The 13496-nt window shown below is 40.7% G+C and overlaps 1 protein-coding gene across 1 annotated transcript in view; it reads left to right on the plus strand.

Moving 5' to 3' along the window:
- LOC111141131 (A disintegrin and metalloproteinase with thrombospondin motifs 12-like) overlaps positions 1-13496 on the plus strand; it is a 291198-nt gene that overhangs the window by 179515 nt on the left and 98187 nt on the right. Inside the window, exons 7-9 of the mRNA XM_022493477.1 lie at positions 466-615; positions 10305-10448; positions 11014-11158. Of these exons, the coding sequence (XP_022349185.1) occupies positions 466-615; positions 10305-10448; positions 11014-11158 (439 nt within the window). The remainder of the gene's footprint in view (positions 1-465; positions 616-10304; positions 10449-11013; positions 11159-13496) is intronic.

The raw sequence follows: 13496 nt of genomic DNA on the forward strand, positions 1-13496 counted from the left end.
TTGCCTTTTTTCGTGAATAAGCAGAAGTTCTCAGGGGAATTTTGAGCACAGATCTCAGAAAGACAACAAGGGGTTTCATATTTGAAAACCTTCAGCTACTGCTGGTTGTCCTTCCTTTGTATAAAAGTTCAAATAATCTTAAATTTTCCATCAAATCCTTCTCTTTTGGTCCAAACAATGTAATTTGGCCTCTTGGGATTAAGGGCAGAAGCAACTCAAAATAAAACATTTGTCATATTTTCCTACATTGTTAAGGTGTTAATGAGATGTAGAAATTAAGAAGTGAAATCAGAGTAATCTTGTGAATGCAGAATTGCCCCCACTATATTCGTATGGACTTTTAAAAACAATTTTAATCATGCTTCCCAGACTACACTAAATGTGAGTTAATACCCAGATTTTTTCCAGAAGGGTTTTTTCAGATGTTTCTTTGGGAGCTTATGCATCTTTGTTCTCTGCTTTTAGAAAAGACATCTGTGCTGGTGTCAATCGCCCCTGTGAGACCTTGGGTCTGTCCCACCTGTCTGGAATGTGCCAGCCTCACAGGAGCTGTAACATCAATGAAGACTCTGGACTCCCTCTGGCTTTCACAATTGCCCATGAACTTGGACACAGGTAAAGGGCCAAGGAAACAGAGATCTCCTTGCCATGTTCATGTACCTTGTCGGTAGAGAGAAGGGAAAGCCCCTTAAATGGGTCATCGGGAGTTGGGCTGTGTTGCGTCTTGAGACTCACTCTCCCAAACTTCTGCTTCCTCACCTGTAAAGTGGGGACCATCATGTGCTTCAAAGTTTTGTGTCTTTTATTCCCTGACCACTCGTGCCTGTCTACATCACAGAACCAAAGAGGCTACTACAGTTCTCTAAATTAGAATGGTGGAGCACAGACAAGGACAAAAGCTTTAACTCACTTGATTAATTCAGAAATAACAATCCCTGTTTAGTTCTTATGAAATAGTAATAATATTAATATCACTGAAAAGTTAAAAACATTAACATTTTTCACCTTTACTTTATGTCAAACGTTTTATGTTATGTTATTGAATCCTCTCAAGAACCTTATGAAACAGCTACTATTGTTAACCCCATTTTACTCATATGCATTAAAGGAACACATTGAATAAAGCAGAGATTTAAAACTGCCATCAACTGGAAAAGACCATCAAGCAAACGTCGGTGAGCAGGATGTACATTTGTCTCAATAATGTGTGAATTTGATTAGGTGAATTCATAGAAGGCAGATGGCAGAATGTTTTGAGTGAAGAGAGAATGAGGATTTTGGATATTTTAGGCCTGGCCTCTGGTCTGGGCTTTCTCATCTTTTTTCTCATGTAATACTGGAAGTTTTCAAAAATACTTTTACCTGCAGGACAAAACTAGAGTGTCGGCTTGGGAGTTGGGAAAAGTGAGTGCTTACTCTGGCTTTCCATCAGCCAATATTATTACCTTAGATAATTCCCAACACCTCTGCTCACCTGCTCCCTCATCTGTGAAGCGAGTAGGTTGAACAAGGCCATTTCTTAGGTATTGTCATTTTTTAGATTATTACCAAAAAGCCCTGGGAGATAAATGTGTTATGTTTTAGTATCCTTAGTCATCAGAAATTTAAAGACAGAGAGGTTAAGTGACTTGCTTATACAGGTAATTAATGATCGGAGACAGAAGGCTAGATGTTGAAAAGACTAGGCTGTAGTCGTTGGCACGCTGATAATAAAACTTGACAAAATGAAAGCTATTGTCATGTGGAAACATATAGACATCCTCCATCCTGATACGTGAAGGGATATATTCCCTGCAGCCTCCAGTCAAGTCTTTGGTGTCAGTAGCAACTGCTGGCTGAGTAACGCTAATGAATATAATGAGGTCAAACTGAGAAATGACTGCTCAAGGTCTTCCCAGAGTGGTATACTCAAGGTAAAGAAAAATTGAGAAGACTTGCTTGATAAAAGGTGCTCTCGAATGCTCATTACTTCTGTTCAAAGAATGAATTCCTTATATGTTCAACTTAATCTGGCTGTATAAAAGGCCTCAGAAATAAGCTAAGCAGATTCTACAAAATCAGATTTGCTCCAATTTTTGACACAATCATTGGCATGATTATCTGGACATGGACCTATAATTTTTTGTGAGGAAGACTACAAAGCCAAGGCCATAAAGCCAAGGGCAAGTATAATCCTTTCAGATTTTAAAAATTCTCCAATAAATATGAAAACCTCTTAGTAACATTACTTGAGCACTATTTCCCTGAATTCTTAGAAACAGAGTTGTAGATGTTTACTGGTTATCAGAAATGGTAGATTATCTAACAGAATAGAACTGGGTCACTACCTGAATTGATTTAATATTTTGATATTTGTCCTCTACATGTCAAGGATCTGTGCTGTGATTGCTGATGGCTGCTTCTGATTCACAGAGGTAAAAACAAAGTTGTGGGCAGCCATTGTTGTTGTACTTCTCCATGTTGTTGCAAGCCTCCATGCCCCGCCTTTAACTGGAGTGTCTTCTGGAGGACTTAAAGGACCAGCACCCTTTTCTCCCCCCTACTCATCTTTCTTTTTCCCTTTTGGGAGCCAGACAATAAAGAATAGGACTTTTGAAAGTAATTGCATATATGGGGAAAATTAGAAAGTAACCACATATGCCCAGATAGATTCAGAAAAGACCTGAGAAAACCTTAAATTTTTACCTCAGTTTGCTCCTTGGCATAAACACAACCTATAACTATGATGATTAATAATAATAATGATAATAATGATTGGGGTGCCTGGGTGGCTCAGTGGGTTAAAACCTCTCCCTTCGGCTCAGGTCATTATCTCAGGGTTCTGGAATCGAGCTCCGCATCGGGCTCTCTGCTCAGCAGGGAGCCTGCTTCCTCCTCTTTCTCTGCCTACTTGTGATCTCTGTCTGTTAAATAAATAAAATCTTTTAAAAAAATAATAATGATAATAGTAATAATAACAATAATAAAAACAGCAAACCCTAAGGAAGAAGAACATGATTTTTAGAGTTTCCACATTAATAGATTCAAATGTCCACTTTCCCCCACACACAAAAATCCCAAAACATGCAAAGAACCAGGAAAGTACGGCCCATTCAAAGGAAAAATAAATCAATAGAAATTGTTCCTGATGGCAGATTTATTACACAAAGATTTTAAAACAAATGCCTTAAAGATGCTCAGAGAACTAAGGAAGATGTGGATAAAACCAAGAAAATGATGTATGAACAAAATTAGAATATCAGTAAAGAGATAGAAAATCTAAAAAGAAAACCAAGATGAAATTTTGGAGCTAAAATACAAAAAGTACAATCAGCGTAATAAAAAATTAACTACAGGGAATCACTGGCAGGCTTGAGTAGGCCGAATAAACACCAACGAACTTGAAGATAGGACAATGTAAATGATCAAGCCTGAAGAACAGATAGAAAAAAGAGTACAGTTTTAGCCAGTGCAATAAGACAAGAAAAAAAAAGACAATAGGTTGGGAAGATATATAACTAGCTTTATTTGCAGATAATATAATTGTATCTGTAGAAAACCCCAAAGAATCTATGTAAACACACAGACTAGAAAAATAAGTTCACAGGGTACAATACAGTCATAAAAAATCACATTTTAATATACTGATCATGAATAGGTGGATACTGAAATTTAAAAAGTAGTAACCTTCATGATCACTCAAAAGTATGAAATTTTTACATACATGATTATATACTTTTAAATCTTACAAAACATGTACAGGACTTGTATGCTGAAAACTACATAACACCAAGGAAAGAATGAGAAATCTAAATAAATGGAGACACATACTCTGTTTATGAATTGGAAAACTCAACATGATAAAGATGGAATTCTCCTGAAATAAATATATAGGTTTAATGATATTTCTACCAAAACAGCAGCAAGATTTTTTTTAAATATAGAAAATTATTCTAAAATGTATGTGGAAAGGCAAAGGAACTAGAATAAGTTTTCAAAACAGTTTGAAAAAGAATAACAAAATGGGAGGAATCAGTCTACAAGATTTCAAAAATTATTATACAACTTCAGTAACCAAGATTGTGTGGTTTGGGCAGAGGGAGAGACACAAACATCAATGGAATCAACCAGAGAAGTCAAAAATAGTGCAAAACAAATATAACTGATTTCTTGACAAAGGTATAAAAGCAGTTCAATGGAGGAAAGGTGGCCTGTTCAAGAAAGGGTCCTGAAGCAATTGGTCATCCATAGGCAAAATTTTAAAAAATATAAAAAGAACCTCTACTTAAGTATCACACCATCTGCAAAAATTATCTTGAAGTAGAACACAAACTTAAATGTAAAATGTAAAACTAAAAAACTTTCAGGACTTAAAAAAGAGGAGAAAATTTTCAGTATCCAGGGCTAGGCAAAGAGTTTCTAAACTTGACATCAAATATGCATTCCATAAATGGAAACATTAAAAATTGGACTCTTCAAAATTAAAAAAAAAACAAAACTTTTGACTCTTTTAAGAGGATGAAAAGACAAGCCACAGCCTAGGAGAAAATACTTGCAAATCCTATGTAATGACTTGAACAGTGTTCTTCACTAATCCAAGGCTACTTGGAATTTCAAAATGTAACCTGTTTTAGAAATAAGGTCTTTGCAGATGTTATTGGTTAAAAATTTTGAGATGTAATCAGACTAGTTTCAGGCTTGCCCTAAACCCAGTAACTGGAAAGGGAGATTTGGACACAGAGAGATCAAAGAGAAGAAGACCATGCACAGTCAGAGGCAGAAGTTCAAGTCTTGATCCCAGAAGTCAAGGAAGCCTGCACTGAGCAGGAGCTGGAAGAGGCAAGCACAGGTTCTCCCCTGGAGCCTTTGAAGTGTTCATAGTACTGCTGACCTGTTGATTTCAGACTTCTATCCTCCACGACTGTGAGAGAAGAAGTTCCTGTTATTTTTAAGCCCCTGAGCTTACAGTAATTTTTATGGCAGTCCTAGGAAAAGAATACACCATGTATCAGTAGGACCAGCATCTAAAATACATAAGCAGCTATCAAAACTCACTAGTAATAAGACAAATAGTAATTAGAAAATGGGCAAAAGACCATTTTACCAAATTTCACCAAAAAAGATATATGGCAAATAAGCACTTGAAAGTATATTCAACATCATTAGCTATCAGAGAAATGCAAATTAAGACCATGATGAGATATCACTACACACCAATCAGAATGACTAAAAATAGAGTGGTGACACCAAATGCTGGCAAAGGTCGCAGAGGAACTGGATCGTTCACGCATTACTGGTTAGAAAGTAAGATGGTTTAGGCACTATAGAGAACAGGTTGTCAGTGTTTTAAACAGGAGACTACTATATGATCCAGTACTCTTGAGCATTTATCCTGGAGAAATGAAGACTTACAGTCGCCCAAAAAAACTGTACATGAATGGTTATAGAAGCTTAATCTTAATAGCCCAGAATTAGAAACCATCCAACGGTGGTGTTGACTCAACAGAGTGAATGGTTACTAAACTGGGACAGACGCCCTAAAAGGAAAGAACCAGTGATACATGTAGTGACCTGATGAATCTTCAAAGAGTTACACTCCATGAAAGAAAGCCAATCCCCACAGTTACATACTGTGTGATGTATGACTGACATGTCAAAATTATAGAAATGGAGAAGGTTTTAGTGGCTGCCAGGGCTTCAGGACAGAACAGGGGTGGGAAGGAAGAGAGTGTGGCTGTAAGTGCAACAGGAGAGATCCTTGCGGTGACCAGTGTTCTGTGTCTTGACGGTATCAACATCAGTACCTCGTTGTGTTAGTGGATTATGGTTTTACAGTGTGTTATCATTGGGGGGAAAGTGCGGGATGGGTACAGAGGACCTCTTCATTTCTATTTCTTAAAACTGCTGCTGAACTTAAAATTATCTCAAAATGAAAAGTTTAATTAAAAAAAAAAGACATTGGCCATGTACAGATGACCTAAATAAAACAATGTCATTTATTTTTTAATTAAAATTTTTTCATTTGAGTATAGTTGACACACAATGTTACATTTTCCAGGTATATGATATAGTGATTCAGCTTCTCTATACTTTATGCTCTGCTCAGCACAAATGTAGTGTATCTGTCACCACACAACCCTACTACACTATCATTGGCTGTATTCCCTGTGTTGTACTGTTTATTCTCCTGACTTACTCATTCCGTCACTGGAAGCCTGTATCTGCTGCTCTCCTTTGCCCATTTTGCCCATCCCCTAACCCCTTCTCTTCTGGCAACCACCAGTTTGTTCTCCGTATTTACACGTCTGATTCTGCTTTTTGTTTATTCATTTGCTTTTTTAGATCCCACATATAAGTGAAATATACAGTATTTGTCTGACTTACTTCATTTAGCATAATGTTCTCTAGGCCCATCCATGTTGTTGCAGATGTTAAGATCTCATTCTTTTTTATGCCTGAGTAACAGTCCCTCATATGTATACACACACCATGTCTTCTTCATCCATTCATCTATAGATGGACACTTAGGTTGCTTTCATAGCTTGGCTATGGTAAATAATGTTCCAGTAAACATGGGGGGCATATATCTTTTTGAATTGGTGTTTTCATTTCCTTTGGGTAAATACCCAGTAGTGGAATACTGGATCATGTGGTATTTCTGTTTTTGAAGAACTGCGTACTGTTTTCCACAGTGGCTGTACTGATTTACATTCCCACCAACATTGCATGAGGCTTCCTTTTTCCCTACATTCTCATCAACACTTGTTATTTCTTGTTTTTTTTTTTTTTTTTATTTTAGCCATTCTGACTGGACTGAGGTGATCTCTCACAGTGCTTTTGATTTGCATTAAAATGCTGTCTTTTATTTTATTTTTTTAAAGATTTTATTTATTTTTTTTAAAGATTTTATTTATTTTATTTATTTATTTTTTGACAGAGAACACAAGCAGGAGGAGCAGCAAGCAGAGGGAGAGACAGAAGTAGGCTCCCTGCTGAGCAGGGAGCGCAATGTGGGGCTCAATCCCAGGATTCTGGGATCATGACCTGAGCTGAAGGCAGCCACTTAACTGACTGAGCCACCCAGGTGCCCCAAAATGCTGTCTTTTAATTGGCAAAAAAAGTTTAGGGTCACTGGTAAAAGTATAGAACACATAAGCTTGAGTTTGAATGATGGAAAAAGAATGCTTTAGTAAAACACAAAACCAAACCAGAGAAGACTTTAAGAGCTTCCTAAGAAACTTTTGCTTCTGGCCAGTGATACTTCTGAGGTATTTAGTTCTTTCTCTAGTTATATAGTTCTAATTATCTGTGGACCAAACTGAGAAACTGGAAAGTTCAATAAAATGGCCTGTGGCAGCTCAAAAACAAAAATGAAAACTGTGATAAACCAGTATCCCCAAAGACACTCATTATAGTTTAATAACATAGATACCCCATTGTTTCTTGGAAACATGCTTTGTTTCATTACCGATTATGTGTGATGCAAAATAGAAAGTAAAATTAACTAACTTTTGCTGTGGCCTTATGTGAATAATTTCCCTTTTGAGAGAAAACTTTTTGAAAATCTGTATATGAGGACCCCGGATTATATCAGTCATTTATACCTGAGTTCTCTTACTACCTTCCTTAGGCTCCTTAGGTATGTTACCAAAAACGAAGGTAGAATTCCAGGAGGAAATTTAAAAACTTATCTGAGACCTAGCATCCTTTTCTTTTAAGTAATGAAAATATCACAATATATAGATGCACACCTAAAAGCCAATATTCACCCAGTATTTCTCTCCTGCTTCTGGATTTCATTAGAGACCTTTGTGTGTTACATACAGGAAATCGGTACTTCCTCAATCAGCTTGGAAAGCACACAATCACGCTTATCATGGTTTTTGTCTTCTGCACCATGAAATGAATCACAAGTCACAGGAATAAAAGGTAGAACATAAGGAATACAGTCCAGGATGTTGTAATAATGATGTAACTGGACAGATAGTAGCTAAACTTACAGTGAACCGAGCCTAATATATAAACTTGTCAAATCACTAAGTTGTACATCCGAAACCAATATACCATTGTGTCCCCTATACTCAGATAAAAAAAAAAAAAGAAGAAGAAGAAGAAGAAGAAAAGGCAAGGAATCGCCATCAAATGAAACCCTGAAACCCAGCCAATGAACTTACTATTTCACAGCTGTAATTTGGCAAACTCATCTAACAGGAGGTGAAGCAGGTGAATCCAACAGCCCAGCAAGTTGTGGGAGACTTGGGAGGGCTCCGTACTCCCAGCTGCTTTTCAGCGTCCATCCCATCTGCTGGAAAGGAGCTTCCTGGAAACATTCTATGACCCCATGTACTTTCCTTGGCCTTCATTTATCACTGGCCCACTGTGCTCATGTGGCAGGTGTGCCCCACACATCTAGACATAGTAGACACAGTCCAGAGGGACACTTGTTAGTGGCACTGCTTTTTTCTCATAACATGGGGGCACAGAGAGGTGACAAAGCTGGAGGGGGAAATCCTTTAGTGAATTAAAAACTTGAGGTAGAACAGGGGCCCCTGGGTGGCTCAGTCGGTTAAGTTTCTGACTCCTGATTTCGGCTCAGGTCATGATCTCAGGGTGGTGAGACTGGACTCTGTGCTCAGTGGGGAGTCTGCTTGAGATTCTCTCTCTCCCTCTCTCTCTCTGCCGCCCCTCTGCATGTGTGTATGCTTTTGCTCAAATAAATTAATCCTTTAAAAAGGAAATAAAACCTTTCGATAGAACAAAAAGAGCTTTAAGGGAACTGATATGTTTTGAACATAGGTTTGAATCCAACCAGTGTATAGGGTATGGCTGATGCTAGAAAAACCACTATACGTGCATATTTTCAAACCATGCTTACAGTTTAGTGTTTTACTGATTATTGGGCAGGTGAGCTTGTGGCCCACCTGAGCGGGGTAAGAATAGGGCTTGTGGCCCACATGAGTGGGGTAAGAATAGATTTGAGCGAGCGTAGGGAAGGCCTGCTTTGCAATAAAAGCTTTCACTGAGTCTCATTAGCGGCTGAGTGAGAACAGTTCTGTAGATTAATTCCCTGATTCCTTTGTGAATTTTGTATTTTTCTGGAATGTGATCAAAGTCCATAAGGAAGTCGGTAACATCATAACACATTAAGCAAAATACAAGAAACCTCTAAATCTCCCCCAGACCGTTCTCTGTGAGAGTTGCTAATGTGGATCGGGAGATTGTATTAAAGTCACCCGTGAGCTTGCCTGTCAGGGGGGTTGAATTTCACTAGCGGAGTCAGAGGTCACCCTTCTCCTCTGTTCGGATTTGGAAATTTGAGCCAACCTCGCCGTGTTGCAAGTGCGCCAGTGAAGAGAGTTCTTGGGGAGCCTCTGCAGGTGTCTTGGGGCGATCCTGAGGACTCAGCTATAAACAGACTCTGAGTCCGCTTCCTTCCCCGGCGCCCCTTCACGTGGCCAATGAGCTCTGTCGGGGCATTCAGGGCTGCTGTACCTGCTCAGCCATGGCAGCGGGAGGCCGGGAGCAGAGGAGCAGGACGTGGGTAAGGACACTGATGGAGCAGCACATGCTGCGGAAGACCTGGTTTTACTTCTCACGAGCTGTGCCATGTTTGAGAAGCTCCACAAGGATCAAGGCAGCAGTAAAGGACTTCCATGAGTCCCTGAGTCCTGATTCTATGCCAGGCCCTTGCTAAGTAGTTTTCAGATTCTTCCATTCAGATCTGACTCCCAACGCCGTGATGACCTCTGCGTTTTCCAGGGGAGGAACTCCCAGATCACGAAGTGGAAAGCTGGCACCTTCCAGATGATCTTTCTGTGAACCCCCTTCTCCGACCCCACCTGGGAGGCCTCCCTAACGTCTCACATCCTGGAGGACTCCCATGACAATACTCAAAAGAAAATCAGTCACTCAAAGTTTGTGGCCTCGGACAAAGTCTCTCCTAGGCTCTCCTTTCGTGCCCTTCCATACAGGATAATGAAAAGGGGAAAAGGAAGGTTTGGGTGTTTTGTGCTTCAGCTGCTAAAGCAAGAGGAAGACCGCTTGAGGCGGGATTTGCCATCCTTACTCCAGACTCCTGGAAAGCCGAACTGGGAGCTCTCAGCCAAACATGGGTTTTTTAATTAGCCACATGGTTCCCCTGGTTGTAGAAGCTGAAAGCATCTCCTGTGCCTTTTAGTTCAAAGTCAGCTGTCCCTGTCCAGGTGGAGTCCCACTTTGTAAACAGGTGCATTTGGTACAAAGTGGCTCTTGGTGGAGGGACTGGGGTTGTCGCCCTGTTTCATACCCGCCTCCTTAATACTCCTGCGCCTTCTGCCTTCTTGCAGCTTTGGCATCCAGCATGACGGGAAAGAGAATGACTGTGAGCCCGTGGGCAGGCACCCGTACCTCATGTCCCGCCAGCTCCAGTACAATCCCAGCCCACTGACCTGGTCCAAGTGCAGCAAGGAGTACATCACCCGCTTCCTGGAGTAAGTGGCAGCATGTTTCGGGGCAGCCTGACCTGGTGCTCTTTAAACCGGAAGTCCCTTGGAGTTTCACCGGAGGCCTGGAAAAGTCTCCGTTCCTCTCCCAGATCATTGCATCAGGGTGGCATCAGAAGGGGGGGATTTTGCTTTTGCTTTCCGCCCCCAAGTTGTAGGTGGGTTCTGTCTTCCAAGCACAGCCCAGTGAATTTCCCATCCCCCTGCTTACAGTGGGCGGGGCAGGCACTTTAAGATCTGAGTGTGTAAGTCCCCCGCACTGGCAGGAACAGCTGGCATATGTTACGAGTGGTCACTGAAACCCCTTTGATGATTTTATTTTGCTCTCCCGCTTGTACTTCCTGGCTCACGGCTGAAGTAATAGTGTGGGGTACGCTTTGATTTCCTGTTAGGCCATTCCCATCTTGGGCCTAGAGAATTCTGTGCCTTGTGGAAATAAAGTTGTCTTGAAGGACAAAGGGTGAACCACAGGGATAGAAGTTTCTGTTGAATAAAAGACTAAGACGAAGGAAATCATAAGCAACTGTTCTCCTTTTTGATAATTTGTTTTCAGCCGGGGATGGGGGTTTTGTCTCGATGACATCCCCCAAAAGAAAGGCTTGAAGTCCAAGGTCATTGCCCCTGGAGTGATCTATGATGTTCACCATCAATGCCAGCTGCAATATGGCCCCAATGCCACCTTCTGCCAGGAAGTAGAAGTAAGTGTTGGGTATCTTGGTGCCTCTGGTGGGTGGGCGCTGGGCTTGAGATCTCCAGCATGCTAAAGAAAGGGCCAGGGAAATAGCTGTAGTCCAAAGAGCCCGACACAGAAATGGAAACCTATTCATGGTATGACGTTTGTAAGGCAGTATATATGAAGTCGGAATCATTTACATTCCTTGATCCTGCCTCTTGGTATTCTTTGGAGACAGCAAACCTTTGCAAGTGGGTGCTGGTGAAGAACATTTTATAGTGATTTTCAGGAATCACAGTGATTCACGCCTGTAGACTCCATAGCAACCTAGAGTCGCTCCCTTTCCTGAATTTCCCATCTGGTTGTAGAGAACCCTCAGATCCCAAGGGAGGAATAAGATTCATCCCAATTCATTCTCCTCCTTAATTTTTAATATCCAAATGTGTGTTTTTTAAAGATTTTGTCTATTTATTATTTGAGATTGAGAGAGAGAGAGAGTGGCTGTTGGGGGGGGGCGGCAGGGAGGAGTAGAGAGGGAGAGAGAAGCAGACTCTGTACTGAGCACAGAGCCCAATGTGGGGCTCAATTCCACCACCTGAGATCACAGTCTGAGCGGGAATCAAGAGTCCAATGCCTAACCGACTGAGCCACCCAGGCACCCCTCAATATCCAAATGTTAAGTCAAGCCCTGACATTTATCCTCCTAAAGAGTTTGTGGTTCTGCCCTGTGATCTTCAATCCCACTGTTACTGTCTTGATTCAGTCTTCCATTTTCTTTCCTGGCAATTGTAATTACCTCCTACCTAATCACCTCCCCATTCAAATTGTTGCTTAGGTTATTTCAAAATAATGCAGATCTAACCACAGCTCTGCTCTGATCTTAGGGTCCACTGACCACAGGATAAATCCCAACTCCTTTGTGTGGCATTCCTTTGTGATCTGAAACTGGGCAATCTTCTGAATGCGTCCCTTTCAGAGTGAAGGTGCCAGTGTTAACACATAGACGTGGGCGAGGCAAGGCTTGAACCCCGCCCTGATTCGGTGCTGGGTACTGAGTGAGATGAAAAAGAGAAGCCCTCAGTAATTAATAGGATAAGTTCTCTGACTTTGAGGAGCTTGTGGTCTTGTGGAGGAGGTAGACTGAATAATTTCAATATAGTGAGATAAATACACAGAAAGATTATGCTGAGTGAAATAAGTCAAGCAGAGCGAGTCAATTATATGGTTCCACTTACTTGTGGAGCATAAGGAATAACATGGAGGACATAAGGAGAAGGAAAGGAAGAGTGAATTGGAGTAAATTGGAGGGGGAGACAAAAGATGAGAGACTGTGGATTCTGAGAAACAAACAGAGTTTTGGAGAGGAGAGGGGGTGGGGAGTTGGGAGAGCCTGGTGGTGCATATTATGGAGGGCATGTATTGCATGGAACACTGGATGTGGTGCATAAACAATGAATCTAGGAACACTGAAAAACTAAATTAAATTAAAAAAAAAAAGACATGTAGAAAGACCTTTCGAGGAGGAAGTAACTGTGCTTAAACACAGTGAATAAGACTTAATAGAGAAGGTAAAGTTGATGCAAAAACCCCTCACCCCTCACTGGTTCCCAAGTTATGCCAATTCTACCTCCTGAATATCTCGAAAATCTAACTCGTCCAAGTGACTGCAGTAGTTCTCCCACTGCTCTCCTTTCCTGGAATTTGACTGCTTCTCTCAGCTCTGACCCGTCTCCCCAAATGCAGCCAAAGTGACCTTTATAAATGGAAATTGGATTTCGTTCCTCTCTGATGAAAATATTTCAGTCTCCCTATTCCTGATGATAAAGTTTAAATTCTCTAAAATGGCTTAAAAGAGGCCTCAGGATTCATCCCATCTCTTGTTGTCTGGTCTTATCTCTTAAAATATTGTTTTAATCCTCCATTCTGTAATCCAGAATTCATTCTTTCTTTCTCTTTCTTCCTTCCATTCTTTTCTTTTCTTCCTATTCTTTCTTTTCTTTTTTTTTATTCTTTTCTTTCCTATTATGTTATGTTAGTCACCATACAGTACATCATTAGTTTTTGATGTAGTGTTCCATGATTCACCGTTTGCGTACAACGCCCAGTGCTCCGTGCAATATGTGCCCTCAATATCCATCACCAGACTCATCCACGCCCCCACCCCACTGCCTTCTGAAATCCTCAGTTTGTAACCCAGAATTCTAATCACATCTATGTTGGTCTTTATCACTAATCCATATCTTGGGACCTTGCCTTCATATTTTTTGGCCCTTTATATTTCTGCATTTTGTGTAATTTATCTGCATTTTGTGTAGGTCTCTCTTCAGATACATCTACTCCTCTGTGTAAGCCGTCTGTTGACT

This window comes from Enhydra lutris, unplaced genomic scaffold (genome assembly GCF_002288905.1).
Source record: "Enhydra lutris kenyoni isolate GAN:26980312 unplaced genomic scaffold, ASM228890v2 scaffoldscaffold5, whole genome shotgun sequence".
Lineage (NCBI taxonomy): Eukaryota > Metazoa > Chordata > Mammalia > Carnivora > Mustelidae > Enhydra > Enhydra lutris.